Source organism: Leucopleurus acutus (assembly GCF_964270905.1).
Source record: "Leucopleurus acutus genome assembly, chromosome: 5".
NCBI classification, from domain to species: Eukaryota; Metazoa; Chordata; class Mammalia; order Artiodactyla; family Delphinidae; genus Leucopleurus; species Leucopleurus acutus.
Genome location: NC_139147.1, coordinates 70,072,964 through 70,086,682, shown reverse-complemented (window position 1 = coordinate 70,086,682; position 13,719 = coordinate 70,072,964). Strand labels below are relative to the sequence as shown.

Below are 13,719 nucleotides of genomic sequence, written 5' to 3'. Positions count from 1 at the left end.
AAAGCTGTTCTCACGTCATCTCTAATGAAGGTGAGTGCGAGGATGTGTACAAGGCATGGGGCACCACGGTGGCCGTGGGAGCTGTTTGTCCATGTCATGTCCCTCCCTCTCTCTACTTCCGTTGTTCTAGAAGCAGCTGGTTATGTGGATGGATTCTGAAGGGTCTAATAGTCTGTTCTAAGCTTGAAGCAATAAAATTTATTTTGTGTTGTTTGCCTCCTGCTTCCTGCTAACTCTATTAGATACTAATAAAATACACAATAATGATGCTATGGAAAGTTAACACTTATTCAGTACTCACTATGTGGCAGGTACGTATTTTCACAGTACCTCAGGATGCATGGACCACTATTATCTCCATTTTACAGATGAAGAAACTGAGGCTTAGAGAGGATAGGAAACTCAACCAGGGTCAGTCAGATAAAGGGGTAGAGCTATTTGACTTAAGAGCCTGGGTCCTTAGCCACCTTGGTCTACCGAGTTACTGTGCTCTACAGAAAAGGCACAGCCCAAATTGCAGGGCTTGTACTCAGAAGTTTTTGTTGATTTTGTGTACTTTTAATGCCCTATGGAAGTTTGGCTCTCTAAGGACAGAATCTGTCTCTCCTCTCTTAGGCTGAGAGCTTTTATGGTCCCTATAATTCACCTCTCCCTATATCTCTGCCCTTATTATGTAGCTTTTTAGTTCCTCCCCAAAGAGACAAAGTGTACTTCCTCACCCCCGAATTCAGGCTCAGTCACATGACTTTCTTTGGCAAATGGGCTGTTAATAGATAGGACACAACTAGGGGCTTGAAGTGTGCTTGTGCACTTGAGCTTGCCCCTTAAACCTCTGCCATCACCTCTATAAGAAGTGCTCCTGGGTAACCGCTGCCCCTTCAGCCAAAGGCCCAGAATTCATCCACATGGAGCAGACAAGAACCCACCCTGCAGTGAAGGGGCCAAGCCAGCCAGACCTGCAGCCTCAAGCAGAACTGCATCACTGAGCCCAGCCAAGGCAGCTGGTCCCCAAGCCAACACAGTCGTTGAATGATAAATGCTTATAGCTGTAGGCCACTGAATTTCAGGGGTTGTTATGCAGCAATAACTGCTCCTGTAATAAAAACTTAAAATAAGTGGCACTGGTTTTGGGTCCAGGCAGCAGGTGGAAAGGAAATGGCTATAGGAGAGATTGTAGGTCCCTGCTTAGGTGGAAGCTTCAATTGGGCAAAGACAGTGAGAACCTGTGTTTCCTTTATTACTCTTTTTGTCTCCTAGTCAGAGTTTTGTTCACTGAGGTCCCTCTGTGGTGGCTGAGAGACTCAATCCAGCTCAGGTGAAAATCCTAATGAGTTTCAGGTTTCATTTGTGCCCCATCTGGTAAACTTTCCTTTGGGCAAACCCTGCCCTGGCCCCCACGAAGGTGCGGCACATCCTGCTCACCCTGGGTGGCCGCCACTCTTGGCACACTGGGGCGGGGGCGGGGTGTGTGCACTCTCAGCAGGCAGCTGGCCTCACCCGAGCTGCCACCTGCACTTGGACATCAGAACACAGGCTTTGAAAAATCTGCAGGAAGGGGAAGGTGACATAATGCTAGCCACCCACAGGGCCCCTCGGCTGCAAACAGGTGGCACATCTGGAAAAGGAATGCTGCTTCCCTCTTCTCTGTAGGGATCTTTGATTACTAAGTTTAATTCTCCCCAGTGGCCTCTGATCTTCGCACCTCCTGAGTTCCTTGAGTAGGAGAGAGGCCCTTCCCAGAGGAGGTCAGAGCCTCCCTCTGTCTGCTCGGCAGCTCGCCAAGCCTGTCCCCACTCCCCACGCCAAGTCAGCGTCACTTTCCTCCCTAGCCTTGGTCTCTGGGGTTGACTAGTGGCCACGTACTGCACAGCGTAGATACCTAGAGACCATCTGTCATTTCAGAAAATTCTATTAGCGGTGTTCTAAACTCTTAAGAGAAATGCAAAAGCTCTGGGGAAATTTTACAGTCATTTTCCCATCCCAAATCCTGAGGCATGTTGAATCGCCACCACCCACACCATCCCACGTCACACTTCTTCTCATGCAAGGAGAAGAACCAGGAAATCTGAGGTCACGTGAAGACCAGGTACCCAGGCTCTGGTCCCTGCGGCTGAAGTGGCTCGAGGCCGGCAGGGCTTGCACTGACCTTTCACTTGCTGCTCGGGTCCTCGGGTGTGACTGGCGGCACTGGGCATGCTGACATTGTTCCTGTGGATGTACTTGAGAAAGACCTCAGCGTTCCGCCGTGCCAGGGTGCAGGCCTGAGAGAGACAAGGTGTGAAGCCCCCCACGTAAGTCCGGGTCTGGTAGGGGCACATGATCTAAGACACTGGAGAAGGGGTGCCGGTGATGAGGCTTCTGGGGCTCTGGGGGAACAGAGCCCTGGGGCAACTTCCAGTTTATGCATACTCCAGTTCCAATGCAGGAGACTCACTCACTCTTTTGTTGAGTAAAGAAAAGCTCCCTGTGCCTCTCCCCTTTCCATCACAGACAAAACCAGAAATCAGCCACCCTTTGACCACTACGTGTTGATTCAGCGTGACCACCTGAGTGAGAGTGACTCTCAGGTTGGTTTCCCTCTGCCACCAGAATGCCTCGTATATGACCACTGGTGTAAGCCACTTTAACATTAGCTTAATTTAGACTCGAGAAAGCAAATTTAGTGATCAAACCTATTAACTGTATGTTCCAAATCTATATGGAAATTGCCCACATTGTAGAAACATATTTGTCCATCAAACCCACCCCTGCCTCAATAAGACTACTAAGGATCCTCCTGCTGGGAAATATCAGTCATGTAAAGGGGTAAGAGCCATTGTACCGCCCCCTTAAGACTCACAAGAGTGGTGGGTAGCAGAGAGGACAGGTCTGTCCCATGCTATTGTACCCAATCCAGGCCCAGCAAGGGCAGGAGTCATGAAGCAAGTCAGGGCTAGGATCTAGGTCTACCGACAGAGTACTTCTAGTTTCTCTCAAGACAAGAGATTTTCTGAATTTCTTTAAAAAGCAGTATTTTTCCTGATGGTAGAGGTAATACACACTAGTCCATTAATTTTCAATCCACAGTTTTCAGAATTAAATTATCTCTAGACAAAACTGTTAACTTTTAAACGTCTTTATACTTAGCATCTGATTCTACAAATCATATGGTAAAAAAATTACTTTAAATGTTGCATTCCCAACAGTGGCTTCTGGGAGCTCTGGTAAAAGACTGCTAGTGGGTCCTTCCACTCTGAGGCCCATGAACTTAACAGCTGGACAGTGGTCCAAAGCTAAGGAATCCAAAATCAACTAACGTATACACATGGAGAGCTCGAGCTTCCGTCCATTGGGCTTGTAATTCCCACAACAATAAGGAGTTTTTCAACTATGGTTTTAGGCACATATGGAAAACATCAGAACATTTTCTTTTTTCCTTCTTCAAAAGAAACATTTAATTTTATGAAGACATACCTTTATACTTCTATTTAAAATATCTGACACGCCCTACATAAATTGTTTTGTTTTAAACTTTGTTTCGTCATAGGGAAGACTTTTAAAATCATCTTAAGCCCCGTATGGAAGAATTTCTATTTAATCTTATTAGTAAGAGCTGATTACTAAGAGGTCTGATCAAATGCGGGTACAGATACCAGACAGACGGGAGAAGGGCAGGGAGAGGTCATCTTTAAAAAAGAATAAAAATAAAACTTAAAGAGGTAGTCAAGTAGAGAAAATCCCTAATAAAAGAAAGGCAGTTAATTACAGAATTGTAGAAAATCAGTGGCAACATGTCAGGGTATAAAAATTCTCTTTTGTGCTTTCAGAAACCTGAAAGGAAGCAGAACATGAAAGCAGGGAATTTGAGAGAAAATGGAGCCTTTAGATAAGGTTTAACACTGAAGGCTTTGTCAGAGAGAAGATCAAAGGCAGGAGGAAAGAGGCTTAGGAGAACTTCCCACACCAGCTGAAAGCTATTCAGAGCAGGACTGTGCTTCCTCTCTGGGAAGCTAAGGCTCTTTTAAAAACAAAACAAACAAAATAAGGTATCTCTCTCTTCATACAGCACAATAAACAGTGTTACATTCATTGGTAATTGGTAATCATTAGACTGATAAATAAATAAGATGTCTAAACGTATTTCTTTAACTCTTGCCCTAAATTTTGCATCATCCATTTATAAAAGATGTATTTTAATAGTTTTCTATCTAGGCTTATATATTTCAATTAAAATATTTTTATAGATAAATGAAAGTAGGTATTTTTCTCACTTAACATCAATGGGATATCAGGATATTTGTACATGGCACCAGTAGAAACGAAGCATCCTAATTGCCTAATTACACAAAAAAGTGCTGAGAGAAATAAAGAATGTTTGAACTGTAACCTTTCAACTTTTCAAATTAACCAGCCAATATCCCCTCTACAAATGCCCCCTTTAGATAAGAAGCTAGAAAATAGAGGGGTATGGGAAGCCCACATGAAGCAGTGAGAGAGAGAGAGAGACAGAGAGACAGAGACAGAAAGGAGGAGGCGGAGGCAATGGGGAGAGTGAGACAGCAGATAAAAACCAAGACTAAAGTCCCAGACTTTGGATGACAATGTGCTCTCACCTTAAGAAAGGCCTCCTTTTGTTCCAAATGTTTACTGATGAGTGGGATGACGTGGTCGATCTCTGCTGCTGGCCCCAATTTATCTCGTCCACCACACCAGTCCTCATCTCTCCGGTATTCTTGCTCTAAGCTCTCCAGGACACTACAGACCTAATGAATCATGGAGGAAAAACTTAGTAATTTAATCATTTAAAGGTCCTATTTTATGAGGACCTTTAGCTAAGAGACCCCTACAGAAGTGACATTTTTCATTCAAAATCTAATTTGTAGACTTAGGTGCACAGTGCCCCTGAGACATCTAAGAAAAGTCCAGGAGGCAGTGAGAATCCAGCGTCTGGAGCTTGGGAGACAAATGACTACCGAGATACGGATTTTGGGATTATCTTCTGACAGTTGATGGTTGAAGGCTGAAGCTATGGGGGTTGATGACATCACCTAGGGATAGTATGCAGAGAAAGAAAGGAAGAGAGACTAGTAATTTGGGGGGTTTCAAAGTGTTTTTATATATTATATTGCTATAACCTTATGATACATCTATGAATTAGGTAGAACAGGAGAAAGAGGTTTGAAGAAGATAACTGGGTTGCCCAACTATCTGTCCTTGCCCTACAGGAAATAGCCTCAAGTAGAGGTAAAGGAGGAAGTTGCCTATGTTGTGTGACTTATGGGCCATAAATGAATGTCACCTTTTCCCTCCCTGGGGAAAAATATTCCAGCAAAATTGTTTCAAGGTACTACTATAAGGCAATGACATCTCCAGGCCTGCTATTATAAAACGCACATTTCCTTCAGAGGGATAACAAATTTGGGTTGACCTAAAAGATAGTTAAGATGGTTTTTCAGTTCTAAAAATGCTGAGAGGCCATGCTCTAAGTGACCTTATAGATGAACTCAAAAGACCAAAAGCATTTCAAATGGGGCTTAAAGGGAAAGTTAGGTTGAGTGCATCAGTAGGAGAGCAGGGCAGCCTAGTGTCGGGGCTTAAGGAAGGACGCAGAAAATAGAAACTCATTCCTATACTTTCCTTCAATAGTCTGTGGCAGCAGGGGAGAGCAGCTCTAACTACCCTTGGCCTCCTCTGTCTGAGAAAGGCATCTCTTTTGGTGAAGGACGTGGCATTGGATAAGATGCTTTTTGAGTTATGAACTGAACTGAAAAATAAGCTGAAAGATGTCCCAGGCAGAACACCCCCATAGCCTACATGCTTCCCATGTCGTGAGGAGGCCTATCCCTGAACTCCAGCCGGTTTCTTTAGCACCACACACCTCTCTTGTTGCAAGGCCTGAAAACATGCAGGAGGCTCACGTCTTGAGGGAAAACAGATTATACACACACAAAAACTTTAAGAAAACGAGTACTTGACACCTATCCCATGACAGTATTGGACTTAAAACCAATCAATTTGGGAGCTAGAGGAAATGGAAAGGTTATCCAGCATAAGTCCTCTAATTTAATAGGTGAAGAAACAGAAATCTAGAGAGATAAAGTGACCTTTGGTAAGGCCATTTCAGGGTCAAATTTCCTGACTCAATCTACTGCTTTGTCCCCTTTGGCATCTTGAACCATCTCAAATTGAAATCTGTATATGATATTAGACAGGGGTTAAGCCTCATTTTTTTCATATGGATATTCCGTTGTCTAGCACCATTTGTTCAAAAGACTTCACTTATTGAATTGCTTTCTCAGAAATCAACTGACTGCATATATGTGGGTCTACTTCTGGAACCTCTACTCTGTTCAACTGTGTCTATTCTTACACCAATGCCATTCTGTCTTGACCACTGCAGCTTTAGGGTAAGTCTTAAAATCAGGTAGTGTAACTCCTTCAACTTTGTTCTTCCTTTTCAAGACTGTTTTGGCTATTTTAGTCTCTTTGCATTTCCACGTAAATCTTAGAATCAGCCTATCGATTTCTATTAAAAAAAAAAAAAAAGCTTGCTGGGGTGTGATTGGGATGTGCTGAATTTACAGATCAACTGGAGAAGCTCTTTATCTCGTTAGTTTGCTGCTCCCACTTCCGAGGCCATCAAAGGCATCATCTCTCTGAAACACTGAAAGGAGGACTGAGAGAAGGTCTGAAGATGAATACTGGCTGCAGGGCCCTCTGACAGGCATGTTACGTTTGCTCTGAGATAGACTTTCCCATGGTCCCTGTAAGTCACCCAGAGGAGAAGGTTTCTCTATTTCTACCAGGGAGTGATTTGAACGAGGAAATTATTTTATACTGAATAAAATTACTCCTGTCTTAAACCTCTGTTTCATGAAAAGAGTCCCCTAACAGCACCCAAATCATTTAAAAATCCTCTTAGCCCTTGCGCATACTGCTGTACAGATGTACTAGTAATGGGTTTGCATTTTTATGGCCCTGCTGTAGGTGTCTCCTACCTTTTCTCCCACAGCTGCACCATCCTACCAGTTAGGCTCACAGTTCTCCAATGACAGAAAACTGTGTTTCCTTATTAGACTGGGAACCCCATGAATGAAAGAGCTGTGTGTTTTTCAAGCAGTGCATAGTGCTTGATTGTGGTAAATTAGACTGTGTTCAGCAAATTGTCACTCTCCCCTCCCAACCTTCACAGGAGACATATACTGCCATGCTTGGTTGATGTTGGCTTGGCCATGTGACTTGTTTTGGTCCAAAGGATGTTAGAGCACGTGACACAAGCAGATTTGAAATGCACTTGCACAGTAGATTTTGGTTTCTTGCACTCCTGCTTTTCACCATAAATATGCCTCAGGTAGCTGCTGGTCAAGAAGGAGAAATATAGGAACAGATCCAGACCCAACCTGCAGCTTGGAGCCTAGTTCTACCAAGCTCAGCCGAGATCAGCTGAACACCAGATACTTAAACAAAAAATATGTGCTTATTGTTTTATACCACTGGGTTGAGGGGTGATCTGTTACACAGCATTATTGTGGCAAGAGCTAACTAGTACACCACTCAAACTTGGCACTCAGCCTACACCTACCCAGTTTCTACTTCAACACCGAAATCCTGTGAGGTTGAGAAATTTGTAAGAAACAAATCACACAGTCCACTCCTCTAATGGAAAGGATTATAAGGAAGCAAACCATGGTATTTCCACAGATCATTCTTCTACTCTCAAAGGCTAGTACTGAGAGGAGTGGCTTCTTGCTGAGGAAGATGCTGCAGATTTGCAGTGTGAGGCAGAAAACAGTCCTCCGTCAGTCTCAGCCCCACACATTCCACAGCCCTCTCCCTCACCTGCTCAGAAGTTTTGTAAAAGGCCACTGAGGCATTGACCAGTTTCAGCCGGTCTTCCATCTTCAGCATAAGCTGCTGCCAGTGGAGGGCCACCTTCTCGGCACATTCCCGGATGGCGTCCGCGTCGTAGTGGCCAGCCTGGAGCAGTGCCTCAGCTTTCTGCTGTACCTGCAGGGCACTCTGGTGTGTCTTCTGCAAGGAAGTGGCATGAAAGAGGGACTGGGCACAAGGGGAGGAGAGAGAGGTCCGTGGGAACGACCCAGGCGTGGTATGGGAGGGGGTGGAGTGAGGCGTGAGTGGAAAGATGCAGAAAAGTTAAAGAGCTTTAAATGACTGATTCAAACATGTTGTCATCATTGTTTCTTAAGCATATTTTTAAAAAGAATATCAAACATTTTCATTAACTAGTTGTTCAGGTCCCTAACTCCTGCCCCTACTCCTTTCTCTTTACTTGCATCACTCTGCATTTTAAAGACATTTCAGTTTCTGTGCTAGAGAAACGCAGTTGTGTATAAATCTGCTTCCTGATTGATTCATCCATGAGTTAAATTTCCTTTTCAAATCTAATCATAAAATTATTCATCATGAATTTTCAAAGGAGGTTACTGCTGTAGTCCCATTCTGCAGATCAAATAAACACAGCCCATAAAAAAGATCCCCAGGTCACACAAATCTCAACCAACAATGCAATCATTTTAAACATGAATGATCAGTTTTAAAAAGGTTCCAGTAGAAGGAAGACATTTGGCAGGTTAATAAAGTAGAAGAGTAGCACCTCACACCATCTCTTAGTTACCAAGGGAAAAGAGCAGCACAGTAGATAATTCAGCTTAACACATCATCCCACATTACTACCTTATTTATGTTTGCCTTTAGGATAATCTATATGGTAGAAGGTCTGTTTCTTATTCAGGGTAAGTGTCATTCTCTGAGTTCACTTTAACTGTAGGGGGTGGGGAGAACAGGTTGGAGAACTGGGTGGCAGGGAGAGAGCCAAATGGGATCACAATTTATTAAAATAAAGGACGGATGTGGATGAGCCATACGACTTCAGAGAGCTAATATTATCCCAACTTCAGCTGCTGGAATCATTTCAACCCAATGGCACAGGACTAATTTGGCCTTGCACTTTCAAAGTAGAGCTTAGCTGGCAGTGGAGAAGAGCAGCTAGAAGCCCAGCACCTCACTCCAGAATGATTTCTGCCCTTCTTGGGCTGCAGTGTTGGGACAGCTCCCCAGAGCGAATCCATCCGCACTCCTGTGTGTGAGTACAACCTCCCCCTCTTCTCACCTCTGTCTCCCCCTTCACCTTCACTGCAGATGGCAGCCTGTCTAGAGAGTCTATCAACCACCTCCTGGTTGCCCTCCCCCGCCCCACGCCTGAATCTGTCCTCAGTGTTAGCTATGTTAGCACGACCTCCTCCAGCAGCCTAGACTCCTTTATTCCCTGGCTTTGCCACTGAGTCGGGCTTCAGTCCCGATGACCACATTAGCATCTGGGTTCCTAATTGCTGGATGAAGCTAGAAAAATAAACTAACAAGTAGACATGATCCACTAAAAATCCTTGGTTTCTTTCTCTGTTTTACTTATTGGTACCATTTTCTTTTCCCGCCTGCTAAATGTAGAGGCACCCCAAGGTCCATTCTTGCTTTTGGTTCATGTCTGTAGAGTTCTCATCCTTTCCCTTGCCTTCTATCATTTCCTCTTTGTAAATGGCTCTCCAATCTATATTTCTCGCCTGATATCTGAGCCTCGTCTTTAATTGTCTTCGGATGTGAGGGTGAGCTGCCTGTCACACCTCTCACCTAGGTCAGTAGCACTGATTCGGATGATCTAGCTGCCTGCCCCATGTTAGTCACTTACAAAGATGCATTCTCAGGAGAAGTGAACTATCTTCCCAGAGAGAAGAGGAACCCTTGCCAAGGAATGAGAATGGCTTTACTGTCCAGTCAGAGCCTCCACCTTCCTCCCAGATGTCTGCTCAAGTTCCACACCTAAACCTAAACTCCTCCTCCCTCTGAAACAGTCTTCCACGGCAGTCCACCATCCTGTTGACGGTGCCCTCCTCACTCCATCTAGGACCACAGTCTTGTCATCATCCTTGCCTGCTGCTCCTCGGCCTGAAACCCAGTCCAGCTCTCACCACTTCACACCTAGGCCTCTGTGGTGGTCACCTGACTAGTCTTTTCCTGCCTTCCATTTCTAACCCGTCGAACCCGTCCCTTACATTTCTGACAGATTCTCTCTAACAGGAAGTGCTTCAATTAAGAGAATCCTAACATCCTTTCCAGTGCTAAAACCCTAATTTTATGCTGTAAACATCACTTCCATCTCTCAATTCACACGCCTGCAATGGTTCACCCACTGCTATGAAATCAAGTCCAAACTTTAGAGGATGTTATTAAAAGCCCCTCACACTGTGGTCCCAAGTACTTCATTATCATGTACCACTACTTCCTTCCAAAGACCATTTGAAAACAAACTTGCCATTGCCATCTTCATTCTCCCTGACTTTAAGGAACACATCTTAGAATCTCCTCATCTGTGATCCCGTCTCCCTTGGAGACTCAGTTCAGATCCAACCTCCTTCAAAGAGGCCTTTTTGGACAGCCTGAGACTTACTAAAAACTACCCTCTTCTGAATACCTATATCACTCATCTAACGCCTGGCTGATTTTCCTTACTTAAGACAGTGAAACTCTCAAGGCAAGGACTGTTTTAAAAAAATCCCTTTAATAGCTGTCATTTAACCAGGTATATATTCTGTGCTAGGAACTGTACTTATGCATTTTTTCCTAGTTCTCATAATACTACTCCAAGGTGGATATTATTATTCCCACTTCACAGATTAAGAAACTGAGACTCAGGCTGGTTAAGGGACTTGCCCAAAAATGTACATCCAAGGAAGTGATGAAACCAGATTCAGGTTTGACCTATTCCCAAATCTATGTCCTTTCCACCATATCACACCATATCATTTCATCTCTAGCGATTAGAACGGTATCTACAGTTTCTCATTCAGAGAAAGGGTTCACCAAGTGAACATTAGTGATTCTGATAATTATTTGGCCTCTCCTCAGTATATGAAACCAGCATATAATTGTCATCATAAATTTGTTATTATATATTTTCTCTGAGAATGGAGGAGATAGAGGAGTAACTTTCATTTTCCTGTAATTTATGCTGTGTAACAAATCCTCTTCCTTATTCTGAAACTCATTATAATCTAACAGTCCTGGGAGCCCCTTCTTCCCTTTGATTACCTAAATGATAAACTCTTATGCATATGACATAATCTCTGCTTTGCTAAAGCTTGAGTCATTATTTTGCATTTATTTCTACTATTATCTAATCCTATTGAGTGCTGTATCTTTGAGACATGGATTATCAAGGATGTTCATATTTAGTAGGAGGACATGGAAGAAAACCGAACCAAATCAACTGAATTTATTACCCAGTGTTAACTACTGTTTCTGTCATAATGCTTATGCTTAAAATACATAAGAGGATTTCAAATAAAAATGGATTTTAAAATCAAGTGTGTCTCTATGACGTTCACAGTTCTTGAAGACACATCAGCCACAACATTTGGATACTAACAAACAATAATCTGGGTTTGTTGATAAAGCTATGCTTCTGGAGAGCTGTGTACTGCTCTGCACTCTGAATGGCTCTGGGGAACTTTTTCTGTAACCAAGGCTACCTCAGGTAAACATTCTGACCTTCTTTAAGGAGACCAAAACCTTCAGACTGATGAGGCCACCAAAGCTAGGGTGAGCAAACATCTTGGTTTGCCCATGAGAGTTCTAGTACATGCTGATTTTCCTGGCTTAGTTATTAACAATTCCCTCCTTCACTCTTAAAAGTGTCTCAGTTCTAACAATAACTTATATGATCATCTTACCTACAGCCATTTTATTTTCCCTTCTGGAGCCCAGGGTTCTTTCTTAGGGCTCAAGAAGTCAAATTATGTTCCCTGTCAGTGATCACTGTAAAGGTCTCCAGTAACGGTATCAAAATGGGTTAAATCAAACCAGACTAGTTAGATCTCCTATCAACTTGCTTAAATCCCCTGGTGTACATTCCCCCAATGCAGAACCTGGTCTAAACTGACACATTTAGAGAGAAGCACAAGCCATCTGGAGAAGGAACGTATGTTGAAATTCTGGCTCTGTTCTCTTCAATATCCTAGCCAAGCTGCAGAGCCTGCCTACCTTCCATTCCCAAGATCTATGAGAAATCCTATCTATTCTGCCATGTCCCCTTGAGTCCACAGACATAAACTCGACAGGGGTCTATATCTCAACATCTATTCTAAGAATATTTGTTCAAGTTGCATCCATGAAATTAAAGAGATATAGATGCTTAGTGGGCCTCTATTCTGTTAAGGAATAATACAAATTCATACACACTGCATATGCAAGTCAGGTGGAATTTGGTTATTTCAATAGCATTGCTAATGCATTTACCCACTATTTTCTACTAGCTCATTGAGATACTCAAGGGTGTCATAACGCTTGGTTTTTTGTTTTGTTTTTTGTTTGTTTGTTTGTTTTACAATGCTTGGTTTTACTTGCCCAACGTTTGATTAAGGGACTGAAAATTTAATTACCTGATGGGGCAGGTAAACCTCCACATTCAAGATAAGCAACGAGGAGGTATCGCCAAAGGCTGTCCTCTCTCTGCCTAGCATCCCTCACAGCTTCCTGCCAAGCCTTGAATGTGACTGCCCAACCTTCGTTCTCTTCACTGCTGCCTCTCGATGGGGTTTTGACCACTGTGTGCCTAATTCTTGATTATAATCCCAATCTTGATTTTTCCTTTACAATGAATAGATTCCAACACTCTAATATTTGGGCATGCCAGTAAAATGCAACAGAGCTGATGATAAAACTTCTTTCCTCTGGTTAGTTCTTCCTTAGAAAATAATTTGTCCATACTGTGCGTGTAATACACAGTTTAGTTTTAAATCTCAGACAGGAGTCTGGTATGAGCAAGGGTTCCTAAGAAGTTATCAGACATCTTAGAGAAATACATTCATATCAATGCTATGTTTACACATACAAGATAGCTTTTGGAAAATTAAATGGTTGAAATCAATCAATACTAGCTTAAAAATAGCTAGCAATCAGTTGGATCACTGTATTAAAGATATACTTATTGGCATGGACAGTTAAAATTTTATCATTGTTGTGTTTTTTTAGTAGAAGACAATCACCTTTGCATTTCTTACACACTCAGAAGTGGGTTAAGTTTTATACTGAACCACAAGTAATGGATGTCTTTGAGGTTTTCACTTCTTATCTCTTTTCCCATTGGTACTGAACTTATTTTATTTTTAACATAGTTCCCATGTCCCATTTCCTACTCTTTTCCCTACACCACTCTAGAACAATCAGTTCGAGTCTCTTTGGGAAGGAAATGTTCTAGTAGAAAGGATAATTAAAGATATTATTTAAAGCAAGACAAAATTTATATTAGACTATCGTAAGTGGAGTTTTATTTTAAAATAGCCTTTAAAACAAGTCTTGGTGAGTTTCTGGTTTCAGTTTATTCTTTAAATATGACTTCCACCAGCATTACTGAACAACTATTTTCAGTGAATCAAACTATCTAGTACAGTCTGCTCCCGTGCTCACTACTCTTGTTAAAAGGCTGATCTGACAATGGAATCTAAATGTTACATGTAAACCAAATGTTTAAAAATGGAATCCTAGCTTACTAATGACTTCTGCAGTTGTTTATGCTCAATTCTGAGGGAGCTTCAACTAGAGGTGACTTCTAACCTTTTAGCTTTACATTTCTCACATGGTGCATAGTCCATAATGTATAAAAAACTCAGTGGACCAGGGGCCTTGAAAGTTAAAGGTACCAATAAGTAAGAAAGATCCACATTTGGA

The 13,719-nt window shown here is 42.6% G+C and overlaps 1 protein-coding gene across 10 annotated transcripts in view; it reads right to left on the bottom strand.

The window, feature by feature from the left end:
* Window positions 1-13,719, bottom strand: part of KALRN (kalirin RhoGEF kinase) — a gene marked incomplete at its 3' end in the record, with an annotated part of 643,513 nt that overhangs the window by 254,558 nt on the left and 375,236 nt on the right. For 6 of the 10 annotated variants that reach the window (XM_082839566.1, XM_082839572.1, XM_082839575.1 and 3 more), the window contains exons 17-19: window positions 7,819-8,037; window positions 4,593-4,742; window positions 2,147-2,261 (exon numbers count right to left, since the gene is read on the bottom strand). In XM_082839566.1, the coding sequence (XP_082695692.1) occupies window positions 2,147-2,261; window positions 4,593-4,742; window positions 7,819-8,037 (484 nt within the window). The remainder of the gene's footprint in view (window positions 1-2,146; window positions 2,262-4,592; window positions 4,743-7,818; window positions 8,038-13,719) is intronic. The other 4 variants (XM_082839578.1, XM_082839577.1, XM_082839579.1 and 1 more) reach the window with 2 other exon arrangements.